Raw genomic sequence first — 18,699 nt, 5'->3', positions numbered from 1 at the left:
TACAAACCTGTTTTTGCTTTGTCATTATGGGGTATTGTGTGTAGATTGATGAGGAAAAAATGATTTCATGAATTTTAGAATAAGGCTGTGATGTAACAAAATATGGAAAAAGTGAAGGGGTCTGAATACTTTCTAAATTTGTATTTAAAAAATATATATTTAACCTTTATTTAACCAGGTAGGCTAGTTGAGAACAAGTTCTCATTTACAACTGCGACCTGGCCAAGATAAAGCAAAGCAGTGCAACACAAACAACAACACAGAGTTACACATGGAATAAACAAACATACAGTTGATAATACAATAGAAAAAGTCTATACACAATGTGTGCAAATGAGGTAGGATAAGGAAGGTAAGCGAATAAATAGGCCATAGTGGCGAAAAAATTACAATATAGCAATTAAACACTGGAGTGATAGATGTGCAGAAGATGAGTGTGCAAGTAGAGATACTGGTGTGCAAAGGAGCAAAATAAATAACAGTATGGGGATGAGGTAGTTAGATGGGCTATTTACAGATGGGCTATGTACAGGTGCAGTGATCTGTGAGCTGCTCTGACAGCTGGTGCTTAATGTTAGTGTGGGAGATATGAGTCTCCAGCTTCAGTGATTTTTTTTTTGCAGTTCGTTCCAGTCATTGGCAGCAGAGAACTGTAAGGAAAGGCTGAATGCAGTGTACATAAATGTTAACTAAGTCAGCAAGACTCATAGTCATCCTCTGTGATCCTTTCTCACATGTTGAAGGTCTGTGAAACGTTTTCATAGATCTCTAGGCTTCCTTTTTATTCAAATTGTTTTAATATAAATATTTAAACAATACAAAACATACACATACAAATGACAACAGACACATACAAACATCCACAACATCACCCCTGCCCAGACCCACCTGCTTACACCCCCATCCATCTCCAGCACCCGTGTCACTCTCCGCCACATGGCCTCAAACTGCAGCATTTTATTTCTCTCAGTTGCCCATGCACTTTCAACATTTAGATAATAAAGCATTTGACTTTTCCATTTTGTTAACGATGGAGCATTGGTTGATTTGTAGTTTTGAAGTATACGTTTTTTCAAGATGATTGAGGAGAAAAGGATCGTCCAACCCATCGATCTCTAAGGTTCTGCAGGTTTCCAAAGGGTCATTTTTAAAGGTTTATATAATTGCAATCAAAACAGGTTTCAATTAAGAACCTTTTTGGATGTGCTTAGTGTATAAGCCTGAAAAGCCTGCAATTCAATGGCCTACCCATTGAGTGCTAAAATGTCACAAATATAAGGCAATTAAGTCACATACACAGATGTCTTCAATTAGAATTGTTCATGACAGCTTGTAAAGGCCTAATGTTATCACATGCAAATTCATTCATTTGACATCAATGGTAATATGCAGAGAGTCGAGGGATGACTGACAGAGATTTTCCTGTCTCTCTCCCCATCCCCCACCTTTCCCTCTGTGGTCTTTCATTCCTCCCGCATTCCATACCAAAACATGGCACCGTAGTGTTCCTGTTTCCGTAGTAACAGTTTCCTCTAGAGCTCTTTGTGTCCTGTCGAACCAACAGCTTGCAAGGCAACTGGAGGAGAGTCACCGATTAGTCACAGTTTGATTTGGGTTGTATCCTGTTCCCTATATAGTGCACTACTTTTGACCAACGCCTGGTCAAAAGTAGTGCACTACAGTGCCTTGCAAAAGTATTCATCCCCCTTGGTGTTTTCCCTATTTTGTTGCATTACAACCTGTCATTTAAATGGATTTTTATTTGGATTACATGTAATGGACATACACAAAATAGTCAAAATTGGTGAAGTGAAATGAAAATAATTACTTGTTTCAAAAAATTGTGTGTGAATATGTATTCACCCCCTTTGCTATGAAGCCCCTAAATAAGATCTGATGAAACCAATTACCTTCAGAAGTCACATAATTAGTTAGATTGCACACAGGTGGACTTTATTTAAGTGTCAAATGATCTGTCACATGATCTCAGTATATATAGACCTGTTCTGAAAGGCCCCAGAGTCTGCAACACCACTAAGCAAGGGGCACCAGCAAGCAAGCGGCACCTTGAAGACCAAAGACCTTTTTCCCTGAGACAAAGTTGTGGAGTAGTACAGATCAGGGTTTGGTTATAAAAAAATATCAGAAACTTTGAACATCCCACGGAGCACCATTAAATCCATTATTAAACAATGGAAAGAATATGGCACCACAACAAACCTGCCAAGAGAGGGCCGCCCACCAAAACTCACAGAGCAGGCAAGGAGGGCATTAATCAGAGAGGCAACAAAGAGACCAAAGATAACCCTGAAGGAGCTGCAAAGCTCCACAGCGGAGATTGGAGTATCTGTCCATAGGACAACTTTAAGCCGTACACTCCACAGAGCTGGGCTTTACAGAAGAGTGGCCAGAAAAGCCATTGCTTAAAGAAAAAAATAAGCAAACACATTTGGTGTTCGCCAAAAGGCATGTGGGAGTCACCCCAAATGTATGGAAGAAGGGACTCTGGTCAGAGGAGACTAAAATGTAACTTTTTGGCCATCAAGGAAAACGCTATGTCTGGCGCAAACCCAACACCTCTCATCACCCAGAGAACACCATCCATGCTGTGGGGATGTTTTTCATCGGCAGGGACTGGGAAACTGGTCAGAATTGAAGGAATCATGGATGGTGCTAAATACAGGGAAATTCTTGAGGGAAACCTGTTTCAGTCTTCCAGAGATTTGAGACTGGGATGGAGGTTCACCTTCCAGCAGGACAATGGCCCTAAGCATACTGCTAAAGCAACACTCGAGTGGTTTAAGGGAAAACATTTAAATGTCTTGGAATGGCCTAGACAAAGCCCAGACCTCAATCCAATTGAGAATCTGTGGTATGACTTAAAGATTGCTGTACACCAGCAGAACCCATCCAACTTGAAGGAGCTGGAGCAGTTTTGCCTTGAAGAATGGGCAAAAATCCCAGTAGCTAGATGTGCCAAGCTAATAAAGACATACCCCAAGAGACTTGCAGCTGTAATTGCTGCAAAAGGTGGCTCTACAAAGTATTGACTTTGGGGGGGTGAATAGTTATGCACGTTCAAGTTCTGATTTTTTGTCTTATTTTTTATTTGTTTCACAATAAAAAATATTTTGCATCTTCAAAGTGGTAGGCATGTTGTGTAAATCAAATGATACAAACCCCCCCAAAATCTATTTTAATTCCAGGTTGTAAGGCAACAAAACAGGAAAAATGCCAAGGGGGGTGAATACTTTCGCAAGCCACTGTACACAGGGAATAGGGTGACATTTGGGATGCAGGCAGCCTTGGTCTCTGTTGGTTGTGTTTGACTCAAGGATAAGACTAAAGTAATTACAATCCTCTAGCCTGAGTGAAGAGCCAAAACATTCATTCGTTTATAGTCCAACATGCTCTGGGATTTGCCTGGGAAACATAGCACAAATGGTCAAATGAATGTGTCGTGATTCAACCATGGAATGGATCAACTGCTGGTTAACGTTTGCATGTTGTTTAGTGATTTTTGCATAGAGCATCAGAAAATGAAATGATGGAAAGACGATCATGTCTGAATGTTTTCACTTCTCCTCTTCTCAAGGCTGAGAAACATTCATTTGATTCATTGGGATACATTTATAATAATAGGGCCCAGAACACCATTGCCTGAAATTTTGGGTCAAGAAGATATTGTCCTTGTGTATTTTTAAGCTTCCATTCAGACTATTTTTCCAGTACACTATCTATGACTGTCCATATTCCATAGTCTGTACACCAAGGGCACAGTCCTTTACAAAGGCAGTGGAATAGAGAAGTGCAGCTATATACTGTAGATTGAAAGACTCACTACCATGTCCCTACCCAACCTTTCCCTCCACTGTGTGCCAGATTCACCAAGCCCTCTGACAATTATCCCCGTTTTGGGTAAAATGCCAACAACAACATTGGGAAAGGGAGATACAACTGACTAGGTACAACTGAATGCTTTCAACTGAAATGTGTCTTCCACATTTAATCCAACCCCTCTGAATCAGAGAGGTGCGGGAGGCTGCCATAATTGACATCCACGTCTTCTTGGTTGATAACCCCCTCCTTTAGCAGGACTAAAAAAAGGAAGGACTAAGCTACTACTTGGAAACTTTCTGCAGCTATTTCCAATAACAATTATGACGGACCGATAAGGTCTCTGGGTTTCAGTCTAATTCAATTCCAGTGTAACCGCCTCACAGAGCTAAAGTGGCAGCTATACTGCTCTCATATCAGTCAACACTGACTATGCATCAGTAAGTCGATAAAATAATGATATTTCACTTCATGACTACTACCATTTAAGATTTAATATAGTTTTAGAGGTGCCGCTCTACCCTCTCTGCCTAGGCTATAACCTGCAACCAATTAATCAAACCTGAGCTCAATCAAACCTGAGCCCCCCTCATGAAATGTCGGAGATCTCAATGTCTGATATTGGAACAACCCATAGAGCACTTTATTAAGGGAACCTACATGGGGTTATTTCATGAGATTTTGATTTCGATATTGTACCCACTAAAATATGAATGGACATCCAATCCTTGTTCTAATCAAATCGTTGTATAATAGATAATACTGAATCTAATTTAGGAAGGAACATTCCAAATCTTTCCAAACCTGTACAGTGAGGGAAAAAACTATTTGATCCCCTGCTGATTTTGTACGTTTACCCACTGACAAAGAAATGATTACTCTATCATTTTAATGGTAGGTTTATTTGAACAGTGAGAGACAGAATAACAACAAAAAAATCCAGAAAAACGCATGTCAAAAATGTTATAAAATGATTTGCATTTTAATGAGGGAAATAAGTATTTGACCCCTCTGCAAAACATGACTTAGTACTTGGTGGCAAAACCCTTGTTGGCAATCACAGAGGTCAGACGTTTCTTGTAGTTGGCCACCAGGTTTGCACACATCTCAGGAGGGATTTTGTCCCACTCCTCTTTGCGGATCTTCTCCAAGTCATTAAGGTTTCGAGGCTGACGTTTGGCAACTCGAACCTTCAGCTCCCTCCGCAGATTTTCTATGGGATTAAGGTCTGGAGACTGGCTAGGCCACTCCAGGACCTTAATGTGCTTCTTCTTGAGCCACCCCTTTGTTGCCTTGGCCATGTGTTTTGGGTCATTGTCATGCTGGAATACCCATCCACGACCCATTTTCAATGCCCTGGCTGAGTGAAGGAGGTTCTCACCCAAGATTTGACGGTACATGGCCCCATCTATCGTCCCTTTGATGCGGTGAAGTTGTCCTGTCCCCTTAGCAGAAAAACACCCCCAAAGCATAATGTTTCCACCTACATGTTTGACAGTGGGGATGGTGTTCTTGGGGTCATAGGCAGCATTCCTCCTCCTCCAAACACGGCGAGTTGAGTTGATGCCAAAGAGCTCCATTTTGGTCTCATCTGACCACAACACTTTCACCCAGTTGTCCTCTGAATCATTCAGATGTTCATTGGCAAACTTCAGACGGGCATGTATATGTGCTTTCTTGAGCAGAGGGACCTTGCGGGCGCTGCAGGATTTCAGTTCTTCACGGCGTAGTGTGTTGTTTTCTTGGTGACTATGGTCCCAGCTGCCTTGAGATCATTGACAAGATCCTCCCGTGTAGTTCTGGGCTGATTCCTCACCATTCTCATGATCATTGCAACTCCACGAGGTGAGAGCTTGCATGGAGCCCCAGGCCGAGGGAGATTGACAGTTCTTTTGTGTTTCTTCCATTTGCGAATAATCGCACCAACTGTTGTCACCATCTCACCAAGCTGCTTGGTGATGGTCTTGTAGCCCATTCCAGCCTTGTGTAGGTCTACAATCTTGTCCCTGTCATCCTTGGAGAGCTCTTTGGTCTTGGCCATGGTGGAGAGTTTGGAATATGATGGATTGATTGCTTCTGTGGACAGGTGTCTTTTATACAGGTAACAAACTGAGATTAGGAGCACTCCCTTTAAGAGTGTGCTCCTAATCTCAGCTCGTTACCTGTATAAAAGACACCTGGGAGCCAGAAATCTTTCTGATTGAGAGGGGGTCAAATACTTATTTCCCTCATTAAAATGCAAATCAATTTATAACATTTTTGACATGCATTTTTCTGGATTTTTTTGTTGTTATTCTGTCTCTCACTGTTCAAATACAAATAAAAATTCTAGACTGATCATTTTTGTCAATTCTAGACTGATCATCTTTGTCAATGGGCAAACGAACAAAATCAGCAGGGGATCAAATACTTTTTTCCCTCACTGTATGTTATGGGCTACGTCCCAAATGGCACCCTACTTACTACACAGTGCAGTACTTTTGACCAAGATGCCATTTGGGACACAACCATGATCTGAGAATGATTGAAGTCTTGTGAGAGGAGCCAAAGTGGAGTATTTTGATGAATCTCCCCACCAAGCCAAGAATAACAGGGTCTGGGGCTGTTCTTACTAAGACCAGTCGCTCTGTCCTCTCAGTCTTGCAGACAGAGGCAAAGTTCTTAATGTTAAGGTTACCTAAGAATATGGATCATCAGTACTAATTGATGTTTTAAGTATATTGACCAGAGTGCTAAAGGTAAGATATTAGTGATGTGGAAAAAAATCGATACAGTAGAGTATCGCAATACATTTTTTTACGATATCGATTTATATGACAAAGTGTTGATTCCCAAAATTTTCGCTAAGATGTTACCATTAAAGAGGCAATCTGCAGTTTCTACATCCATTTTTTAGACCTTTAAATTGATGATATATACCCATTGATTCTTGAAGAATATAACTTAGATGCCTATGAGCTTAGTTCAACTGTCCTACCCCATCAGAACCCAAAATATAAGCTTGTTTTTGTCTTTATTTGTAAACTAGGGAAATATAAACAAACACTGTGTAATTTTGATATCATGGATGGTCAGTCCTTGTATCCATAACTCTATCCATGAGTTTGAGAATGGTTACATTTCTCTAGCCCCATCCCTCAGCGTTCTACCAAAATAGTGGCTTAGAGACTGCTTTGTTATTGTTTGAACTGCAGATTTCCACATTAAATTGTGAGCTAATATGTTTTGATCACTTATTTCCATGACTGATCAAACTCATTTTCTCATGACTCTCTCTTGTCCCTCTACAGGAGAAATATAGTGACCAATGTTTGGAACAGTGAATTGCATTGAAATTGCCATATCGAATCGTAATACATATAGAATTGTCATACATATAGAATCTAGGGCTGTCCCAGACCAAAATGTTGTCTGTTCTTTCAACCAATCAGTTGGTTGAAATTGTACCATATATAGACACACCCTATGTGGTTTAATAAAATCAACTATATGCACTGAGCTTAATGCTTTAAGTGCACTGTTTGAATAAATAATTAAGACAGACAAATGACTCGAGGCAGCCAGAGATCAAGATAACCCCATGGGAACAAACTGTTCCCGACCCTCCTGCTCATGCCGGCCTTCGCAGATTCTGCCGTTATGCTCCTGAAGTTGCTGGTAATAGGCTACACCAGGGGTCTGAAAACTTTTTCATGGGGAGTGCTAACCTGACAATTTATCAAAAAATTTTTTTACATACATCATTTATCTTACAATTTCTAACCGATCTGCATGCCAGTTATGATTTTCATATACACATTTTCGTGGAACATTTCAATTATAATAATGTATTTTTGTACTATTGCCAACTAGGTAAAAAAATAGCCTACATAAAGCCAACAAATAAAAACATTGTAGGTAGAAAATATCATGATTTAAAAATAAATATCCTATAGGCCTAAATCACATTGGCTACACATGGAGGTTTGTTCATGTTCTTTCAATCGCATTTGTCTCTCTACTCTGCCTGTCTGCATCGAACTTGAAACATATCAACTATCAAACTGCAAGTTCATATCAACTATCAACTGGGTCGGCCCTCAGGTCACTCTAGCAAACTTGAAACATTGTATCAACTATTCTGGGCCCTCAGTTTACCCCAGCAGTGAGCTCCAGACAGACACCGCTGTATTTGCAGAACTTCGCAAGGGATAAGAAAGTAGCCTAATCAGATATTTTACGACGTTTTCACTGCATGATATTTTCCCCTTTCACACCGAGGCTTGGTGGTTATAAGGGAGAGAGCTGGTAAGAATTGTCAAATACATTGAGGAGCTATTGTATATCATTCTCAATGGATGTAAAAACAGACTTTGTTTACTTGCTGTTTGAGGTGAAGAAAAATACTTTGAGAAGCTCCACAGCTCATTAGCAGTGGTGAGTTAAGACAATCAGAAATACTATCAGACATCCCCAAATGTGTACATTTGCGCGCAGGCCAGGTAGCCTAAGCTTACTTCCATGCGTAATCAGGTGCGCGTCTTTACTCAACATTGACAAGAGCGCTCCAAACAAAAGACAATTAATAAATTGACAACACGTAAATGGAATGAAATAAACCAAAACTTGTTTCTCACAAGTGTAGCATAGGTTGTGAGCTCTGCAATCAACATGTCCACTCCGCCAATGAGAACGGTGAACGACTGTATGCATTAACAGAAATGACTGTAGCCAAACAAACATTGTAGATTAGAAAATATGGGAATTAATGGTAATTGTATTACTGGTGATATATGTAATGAGGAATTGATAGTCACTAACAATAAAATGGCAAATAATTCACACAGTTAAGTTATGAAACAATGTATGTGCACAAACTGGCCAGAGAGAGCATTCTGGAGAGAGACGCGCCTTGTGCAGAGTGATGGACCGAGCCATCCCCGCGGCCTCCGCAATGGATTAGTCCACGCTTCATGTCCACCAGATGCATCATAGTCTTGCATTCCGGCGGATGTCATTCATTTTCAATGGAGCGGTCCGCAACACTACGTTGGGGGTGTCCCACTAGGCTGCGTTCTGTGTACCACATGCATTCAATATTTTCAACTTGTGTGTTGCTTTACCGTGCGGTGGTACAAATGGGAGTACACACAGACTCCAACTACCTAGCTTTTAGAGAGTTGAAAAGCGAAGTACATGTGCCTCAGTACATAAAATGCGGGCTAGACATTCGACAAAACAAAACACAAGCATCTGGTGGACATCGGGCATGACATATTTTTGATAAATTTGCGACCGCAAACTAAATAAAATCTCCGTCAACTAACAGTATATAGACCAAACAATAGACCAGTCGACTAAATGGGGTCAGCCCTAATAGAATCGCAATACAAATCGTATCTGCATCTAAGTATCCTGATAATATCGGATCGGGGGCTTCCTGGTAACTCCCAAGCCTACAAGATATGGAGTGTACTATTTGCATTAGAGCTGAATCCACAGCAGACAGCCAGTGACTGTTGTTGTTCGAGGCCATTCCATTTGAATGGAAAAATGCATATAAGGCCATAACATATTTATGGAAAGCGCCCAGTCCAGGGGGTGTACTTATAGCCTACATAATGCTACCTCACGCTATAAACAGGAGATTGGCCTACAGGGCAGGAGCCTTTCTGGCTCAGACAAGGCTTACTTTTACTTCACTTCATTCATTTTTCTTCTAATTGCACAGAAGGTCATGCCCCTTATAAGGGAAAATTCACGTAGCGCCATACCATTGCCATATGCACAGAATGTGCTACTAGATACCCAGACAGCAGCAGGCTTTGAAAAGAGAAGAAGGGAGCCTCTGTTCATATCTATAAATAATGTGAAATAAACATGAGGGGTACCTTTTCATTTCATGGCTTTGTCACGGATGCCAGTCGAGTAAGATGCTTGGAAATTGTTTTTCTTTTCAGCCCTAGGCCAGTAGATTTCAGTCAGTGGATGCATTCCAAATGGTCTCTTATTCCCTATATCTTCCTGAGACCCGAAAGAAAAAACGTTTGGGATACATTTAAAAAAAAATTTTTTACATAAGTGTTTGGGGGTGAAAAACAACATTTTACGAAGAAAAAAAGTTAGAAGACATTGTTATTTATCTTTTATTGTAAGTGCAAAATTGTCCTCTGTAGTGGTCATTAGGATGTAAACATGAAAACATTTACATTAAAGCACAGAGTTTCTAAACCCAGAGGCGAAAACATAGCTAGACTTCCGGGAACGCTTACAAAACAGGCGAAACAGACCAGGCCGGGGTTTGAGAAGTCAATGAAAGAAGTGAACAATTCTTCTTAAGTTGTTCATTTTCTTAAACTAAAGGCACAATCTAGATTTGAACCAATGTCTTAAGTAGTTGAACATGTTATTACTCCAACCTTGTGAAAGTGACACACTGACACGTTTTAATTTTCATCAAAAACACTTTTATATCGAAGGATTGTGTTAATTAATAATTACACACACTTCTTTTCAAATTTCTATAATATCTACTAATTTTGATGGCAGACATTTTTTTAAGAACCAAGAAGATAAAGATGTCAAGGTCACACCCACACACATCTCACTGAATACTGTGGCTTATATGGCCTCAGCGATACAGACCAAGAACTGACGTTCACTAGAGACGACAAAAATGAAATGCACTACTTTTCACCAGAGCCCTATGGGGTGTGTTGAATTGTGCCACTGAAAAGCAGACTATTCATTTTCACTTTCCAGGAAGTTCATTACTCATTGGCCCTGGCCCTCTTGTCTTGTCATCTAATGAAGTCAGATACAAAGGACATGACAGTAGTGCTTTAATGTGATTGCACTAACCAACATCTGTTCATGAACAAAACACTGGGATTGGTATAAGTGAGTTAGCTAATCAAATGATTGCTGTGTGTGTGTGTCTGTGTGTGTGTGTGTGTGTGTGTGTGTGTGTGTGTGTGTGTGTGCGCGCATGTCTGTTTGTTCTAGCAGTTGTATTAGTTGTAAACATTCCACCCACTCAACTACAGAGACCACACTAAGAACAGCTACCAATTAGGCCTACATACTTTTCCATTCTTAAACCTTTCTTTTTATCTTCTCTCATGCAGCTGTCCGTTCCTGGCGTCCAACCTGACCCCAGCCATCCCAGTGATCGGAGGGGTGTTGTTTTTCTTTGTGCTGGGGATGCTCTTCAGGGCCAGCTTCAGTGACCCGGGGGTCCTGCCCCGCGCCACGCCCGACGAGGCTGCCGACCTGGAGAGACAAATAGGTAACTATGGAGACAACCTCGTTTCCTGACGGTCCAGAGTCCAGGGGATGGTTTCCCAAATGGCACCCTATTCCCTATATAGTGTATGTGAGTAGTATACTACTTTTGACCAGAGGTGGGTTTTGGTCAAATGTAGTGCACTATGTAGGGAATAGGGTGCCAAGGTCCTGGTCAAAAGTAGGGCACTATGTAGGGAATAGGGTGCATTTTGGGACTTGGACCAGGCAGGACTCTGACTCAGAGTCTCTGATGCTGCCTCTTCTCCTTGTTTGTGTTCAGCTAATGAGGCAGATAGATTTGAGGTCAACGTAAACTTCACCCGACCACTGTCAAACGGTTTGGATCGAGCCAATCACATGCGGCCTCTAAACGCCTTTGGTGTCTGTGTGCGCGTGTGAGAGGATAAGGTATTCAGTGTTGTTTATGTTTGGAGATGACATCAGCTTCGAGAGGCGCTTTGCCCTTAGCACCAATGGCATGTTGTTCAAACAGTCTGACTAAGGGCCTCGTTTTAGAGTTCAATCTATAAAATATCTCATCAGAAGCCCAAATGGTTCCATATTCCCTGTATAGTGCGCTACTTTTGACCAGGGCTCATAGGGCTCTGGTCAAAAGTAGTGCAATATGTAGGGAATAGGGTGCCATTTAGGATGCAACCCTCTATCACAGGAGCAAGCCACTAGTTCCGTTTTGTTATGAGATGTCCAATCCAATGCGTAGCAAGAAGAATCAGTCAGTGATTTTCAATGAGCGAAATCTGTGCTATATAGACAGAACAATCTGGATGTATTTTTGGAACTCTGTTTTTTCCTGTGAATACAGCATTCCAGAACTGATTTGTCAATCACAAAAGATCCAGTACTAAGAGAATTACCAAATTTGGGCGTTGTTTGCTCTGTTTATCTAACTCCAGCTTTCTTAGAGCAGCAGAGAAAGCGTCTCTCATGGTTGCGTCACAAATGCCCCCCTATTCCCCGTGTAGTGCACTACCGTAGGGCTCCAGTCAAAAGTAGTGCACTATATAGGGATTAGGGTGCCATTTGGGACACAAGCCTGTGTCTCACCACATCAACAGTGTTTTATACAGCCGTTGAGGAAGGGTAGAAGTAATTTACTGTTATATTTACTCAATTCGGTTGTATACTGTCTGTGGTCGGTCACAATGTGCTGCACTAGAACTAACATCCACACATCCTCTAGTACAGGATCTGGAGGTTCAGTACTCTATAGTCAACTCTACAAACAGCGAAATTGGTACTAATTGCCATCAAAATCATACCTGTAAACAATACCTATAAACAATAATTACATTTTGTTTATTAAACGTTGATGAAAAGTGATATTACAGGCCTGCACTGAAAAAGCAGTGAACTTTTGGAGAAGTAGTCTAGTCCTATTTATTGTCTGTTTCACAACCTTCCCTAGCTTTTGCAACCTCGAAACTCCTTCAAACGGCGTTCTTTCCCTCTCGTTGTCGCTCCCTCTCTTCAGTCTCGCTCACTACAAATGCTTGCTTTCGAGTAGCTCAATATGTTTTCAATTCTAAGCTGCTTTATTTGCTGCTTCCCACAACTCACTTGCAGTCAAACAAATCCTTCTGTCTGATATCTGCTTTGTCTCTCTCTTGCAGTGTGTGTGTGTGTGTGTGTGTGTGTGTGTGTGTGTGTGTGTGTGTGTGTGTGTGTGTGTGTGTGTGTGTGTGTGTGTGTGTGTGTGTGTGTGTGTGTGTTCTCCTCTCCTTTATATATATAAATCTCATCATTCCTGCACTGTCTTCCAGCAGGAGTCTTGTTGTTATATGCATTCACAATCCTCTGTGTATAAGAACGGCATCTGAAAGTGACAGGAAGTGATCTCCTTCCCTTTCCACAATATACATAATGTATGCTCTGTTCCAACGCAACTGCCGTCACCACCACAGTCAATGTCTTGTTTTTCATGTACACAAAGTCGTGGTTAAGTATTGAGGCTAAATCTCAGTCCCACAGATGTTCGCCACATTGACGCATGGTGTTGCCTGAAACTTTGATCCAAAAACACATTACAGCCTCTTTAAAATCTTCATAGTTAACTTTATACACTCAGTTTATATTAAACAATAAACCAGTGGCACAGTGCTATGAAATGTTACAAGGAATAGCACAGTATATGAAAATACTTGTCCAAGGAAGGCAGTGATGCTGAGTGATGGCAATGGAAGCCTGTTTAAAGTATCCTCCTTTTTAAAGGAAGCCATACAGAGTTGGCTACATATTTTCAATTTCCTCTTCCAGAAAAAAGCAGAACAGATGTGTAAGGGATAAACGGAGATGTTCTGTACATTACCTTGGAAATAATGGACGACACAGCAGGACAAGGCAGAGCCAAGTAATAGCGATAATATGCATAGTAATAATGAACTGTACTTCAAATCAAAGTTTATTTGTCACGTGCGCCGAATACAACAGGTTTTCACCTTACAGTGAAATGCTTACTTACAGGCTCGAACTAATAGTGCAAAAAGGTATTAGGTGAACAATAGGTAAGTAAAGAAATTAAAACAACAGTAAAAAGACAGTGAAAAACAGTAGCGAGGCTATATACAGTAGAGAGGCTATATACAGTAGAGAGGCTATAGAAGTAGCGAGGCTATAGAAGTAGCGAGGCTACATACAGACACCGGTTAGTCAGGCTGATTGAGGTAGTATGTACATGTAGATATGGTAAAGTGACTATGCATATATGATGAACAGAGAGTAGTTGTAGCGTAAAGAGGGGTTGGCGGGTGTTGGGTGGCGGGACACAATGCAGATAGCCCGGTTAGCCAATGTGCAGGAGCACTGGTTGGTCGGGCCAATTGAGGTAGTATGTACATATGTACATGAATGTATAGTTAAAGTGACTGTGCATATATGATAAACAGAGAGTAGCAGCAGCGTAAAAGAGGGGTTGGGGGGGCACACAATGCAAATAGTCCGGGTAGCCAGTTGATTACCTGTTCAGGAGTATTATGGCTTGGGGGTAAAACTGTTGAGAAGCCTTTTTGTCCTAGACTTGGCACTCCGGTACCGCTTGCCATGCGGTAGTAGAAAGAACAGTCTATGACTGGGGTGGCTGGAGTCTTTGACCATTTTTAGGGACTTCCTCTGACACCGCCTGGTGTAGAGGTCCTGGATGGCAGGCAGCTTAGCCCCAGTGATGTACCCGGCCGTACACACTACCCTCTGTAGTGCCTTGCGGTCGGAGGCCGAGCAATTGCCGTACCAGGCAGTGATGCAACCAGGCAGGATGCTCTCGATGTTGCAGATGGAGAACCTTTTGAGGATCTTAGGACCCATGCCAAATCTATTTAGTTTCCTGAGGGGGAATAGGCTTTGTCATGCCCTCTTCACGACTGTCTTGGTGTGTTTGGACCATTCTAGTTTGTTGGTGATGTGGACACCAAGGAACTTGAAGCTCTCAACCTGCTCTACTACAGCCCTGTCGATGAGAATGGGGGCGTACTCGGTCCTCCTTTTCCTGTAGTCCACAATCATCTCCTTAGTCTTGGTTACAATGAGGGATAGGTTGTTATTCTGGCCCCACCCGGCCAGGTCTCTGATCTCCTCCATATAGGCTGTCTCGTCGTTGTCGGTGATCAGGCCTACCACTGTTGTGTCGTCTGCAAACTTAATGATGGTGTTGGAGTCATGTCTGGCCATGCAGTCGTGGGTGAACAGGGAGTACAGCAGGGGACTGAGCACACACTCCTGGGGGGCTCCAGTGTTGAGGATCAGCGTGGCAGATGTATTGTTACCTACCCTCACCACCTGGGGGCGGCCTGTCAGGAAGTCCAGGATTCAGTTGCAGAGGGAGGTATTTAGTCCCAGGATCCTTAGCTTAGTGATGAGCTTTGAGGGTACTTTGGTGTTGAACGCTGAGCTGTAGTCAATGAATAGCATTCTCACATAAGTGTTCCTTTTGTCCAGTCCGTCCTGCAGCAAAGCAACCCCGTGCTTCACGGTTGGGATGGTGTTCTTCGGCTTGCAAGCGTCCCCCTTTTTCTTCCAAACATAACGATGGTCATTATGGCCAAACAGCCCTATTTTTGTTTCATCAGACCAGAGGACATTTCTCCAAAAAGTACGATCTTTGTCCCCATGTGCAGTCTGCCTTTTTTACGGCAATTTTGGAGCGGTGGCTTCTTCCTTGCTGAACGGCCTTTCAGATTATGCCGATATAGGACTCGTTTTACTGTGGATATAGATACTTTTGTACCCGTTTCCTCCAGCATCTTCACAAGGTCCTTTGCTCTTGTTCTGGGATTGATTTGCACTTTTCGGCACCAAAGTACGTTCATCTCTAGGAGACAGAACGCGTCTCCTTCCTGAGTGGTATGACGGCTGCGTGGTCCCATGGTGTTTATACTTGCATACTATTATTTGTACAGATAAACGTGGTACCTTCAGGCATTTGGAAATTGCTCACAAGGATGAACCAGACTTGTGGAGGTCTACAATTTTATTTCTGAGGTCTTGGCTGATTTCTTTTGATTTTCCCATGATGTCAAGCAAAGAGGCACTGAGTTTGAAGGTAGGCCTTGAAATACATCCACAGGTACACCTCCAATTGACTCAAATGATGTCAATTAGCCAAACAGAAGCTTCTAAAGCCATGACATCCTTTTCTGGAATTTTCCAAGCTGTTTTAAGGCAAAGTCAACTTAGTGTATGTAAACTTCTGACCCACTGGAATTGTGATACAGTGAATTATAAGTAAAATAATCTGTCTGTAAACAATTGTTGGATAAATGACTTGTGTCATGCACAAAGTAGATGTCCTAACCGACTTGCCAAAACTGTAGTCTGTTAACAAGAAATGTGTGGAGTGGTTGAAAACGGGTTTTAATGACTCCAACCTAAGTGTATGTAAACTTCTGACTTCAACTGTATATATATATATATATATATATATATATATATATATATATTAACTCAGCAAAAAAAGAAATGTCCTCTCACTGTCAACTGTGTTTAATTTCAACAAACTTAACATGTGTAAATATTTGTATGAACATAACAAGATTCAACAACTGAGACATAAACTGAACAAGTTCCACAGCCATGTGACTAACAGACATTGAATAATGTCTCCCTGAAAAAAGGGTGGGTCAAAATCAAAAGTAACAGTCAGTATCTGGTGTGGCCACCAGCTGCATTAAGTACTGCATTGCATCTCCTCCTCATGGACTGAACCAGATTTGCCAGTTCTTGCTGTGAGATGTTACCCCTCTCTTCCACCAAGGCACCTGCAAGTTCCGGGACATTTCTGGGGGGAATGGCCCTAGCCCTCACCCTCAGATCCAACAGGTCCCAGACGTGCTCAATGAGATTGAGATCCGGGCTCTTCGCTGGCCATGGCAGAACACTGACATTCCTGTTTTGCAGGAAATCACGCATAGAACGAGCTGTATGGCTGGTGGCATTGTCATGCTGGAGGGTCATGTCAGGATGAGCCTGCAGGAAGGGTACCACATGAGGGAGGAGGATGTCTTCCCTGTAACGCACAGCTTTGAGATTGCCTGCAATGACAATAAGCTCCATCCGATGATGCTGTGACACACCGCCCCAGACCATGGCGGACCCTCTACCTCCAAATCGATCCCGATCCAGAGTACAGGCCTCGGTGTAACGCTCATTTCTTCGATGATAAACGCGAATCCAACCATCACCCCTGGTGAGACAAAACCGTGACTCGTCAGTGAAGAGCACTTTTTGCCAGTCCTGTCTAGCCCATAGGCGACATTGTTGCCGGTGATATCTGGTGAGGACATGCCTTGCAACAGGCCTACGAGCCCTCGGTCCAGCCTCTCTCAGCCTATTGCGGACAGTCTGAGGACTGATGGAGGGATTGTGCGTTCCTGGTGTAACTCGGACAGTTGTTGTTGCCATCTTGTACTGTCCCGCAGGTGTGATGTTCGGATGTACCGATCCTGTGCAGGTGTTGTTACACGTGGTCTGCCACTGCGAGGACGATCAGCTGTCCGTCCTGTCTCACTGTAGCGCTGTCTTAGGCGTCTCACAGTACGGACATTGCAATTTATTGCCCTGGCCACATCTGCAGTCCTCATGCCTCCTTGCAGCATGCCTAAGGCACGTTCACGCAGATGAGCAGGGACCCTGGGCATCTTTCTTTTGGTGTTTTTCAGAGTCAGTAGAAAGGCCTCTTTAGTGTCCTAAGTTTTCATAACTGTGACCTTAATTGCCTACCGTCTGTAAGCTGTTTGTGTCTTAAGGACCTTTCCACAGGTGCATGTTCATTAATTGTTTGTTTATGGTTCATTGAACAAGCATGGGAAACAGTGTTTAAACCCTTTACAATGAAGATCTGTGAAGTTGTTTGGATTTTTACGAATTATCTTTGAAAGACAGGGTTCTGAAAAATTTACGTCTTTTTTTGCTGAGTTATATATGTGTATATATACACTGCTCAAAAAAATAAAGGGAACAGTTAAACAACACAATGTAACTCCAAGTCAATCACACTTCTGTGAAATCAAACTGTCCATTTAGGAAGCAACACTGATTGACAATAAATTTCACATGCTGTTGTGCAAATGGAATAGAAAACAGGTGGAAATTATAGGCAATTAGCAAGACACCCCCAATAAAGGAGTGGTTCTGCAGGTGGAGACCACAGACCACTTCTCAGTTCCTATGCTTCCTGGCTGATGTTTTGGTCACTTTTGAATGCTGGCAGTGCTTTCACTCTAGTGGTAGCATGACACAGAGTCTACAACCCACACAAGTGGCTCAGGTAGTGCAGCTCATCCAGGATGGCACATGAATGCGAGCTGTGGCAAGAAGGTTTGCTGTGTCTGTCAGCGTAGTGTCCAGAGCATGGAGGCGCTACCAGGAGACAGGCCAGTACATCAGGAGACGTGGAGGAGGCCGTAGGAGGGCAACAACCCAGCAGCAGGACCGCTACCTCCGCCTTTGTGCAAGGAGGGGCAGGAGAAGCACTGCCAGAGCCCTGCAAAATGACCTCCAGCAGGCCACAAATGTGCATGTGTCTGCTCAAACGGTCAGAAACAGACTCCATGAGGGTGGTATGAGGTCCCGACGTCCACAGGTGGGGGTTGTGCTTACAGCCCAACACCGTGCAGGACGTTTGGCATTTGCCAGAGAACACCAAGATTGGCAAATTCGCCACTGGCGCCCTGTGCTCTTCACAGATGAAAGCAGGTTCACACTGAGCACGTGACAGACGTGACAGAGTCTGGATACGCCGTGGAGAACGTTCTGCTGCCTGCAACATCCTCCAGCATGACCGGTTTGGCGGTGGGTCAGTCATGGTGTGGGGTGGCATTTCTTTGGGGGGCCGCACACCCCTCCATGTGCTCGCCAGAGGTAGCCTGACTGCCATTAGGTACCGAGATGAGATCCTCAGACCCCTTGTGAGACCATATGCTGGTGCGGTTGGCCCTGGGTTCCTCCTAATGCAAGACACTGCTAGACCTCATGTGGCTGGAGTGTGTCAGCAGTTCCTGCAAGAGGAAGGCATTGATGCTATGGATTGGCCCGCCCGTTTCCCAGACCTGAATCCAATTGAGCACATCTGGGACATCATGTCTCGCT

At 42.8% G+C, this 18,699-nt stretch overlaps 1 protein-coding gene across 1 annotated transcript in view; it reads left to right on the top strand.

The window, feature by feature from the left end:
- Positions 1-18,699, top strand: part of LOC106607667 (zinc finger DHHC-type palmitoyltransferase 14) — a 49,522-nt gene that overhangs the window by 14,110 nt on the left and 16,713 nt on the right. The window contains exon 2 of the mRNA XM_014204863.2: positions 10,944-11,104. Coding sequence (XP_014060338.1) covers positions 10,944-11,104 — 161 coding nt within the window. The remainder of the gene's footprint in view (positions 1-10,943; positions 11,105-18,699) is intronic.

Source organism: Salmo salar, chromosome ssa06 (assembly GCF_905237065.1).
Source record: "Salmo salar chromosome ssa06, Ssal_v3.1, whole genome shotgun sequence".
NCBI lineage: Eukaryota > Metazoa > Chordata > Actinopteri > Salmoniformes > Salmonidae > Salmo > Salmo salar.
This window is presented reverse-complemented; position numbering and strand designations above follow the sequence as displayed.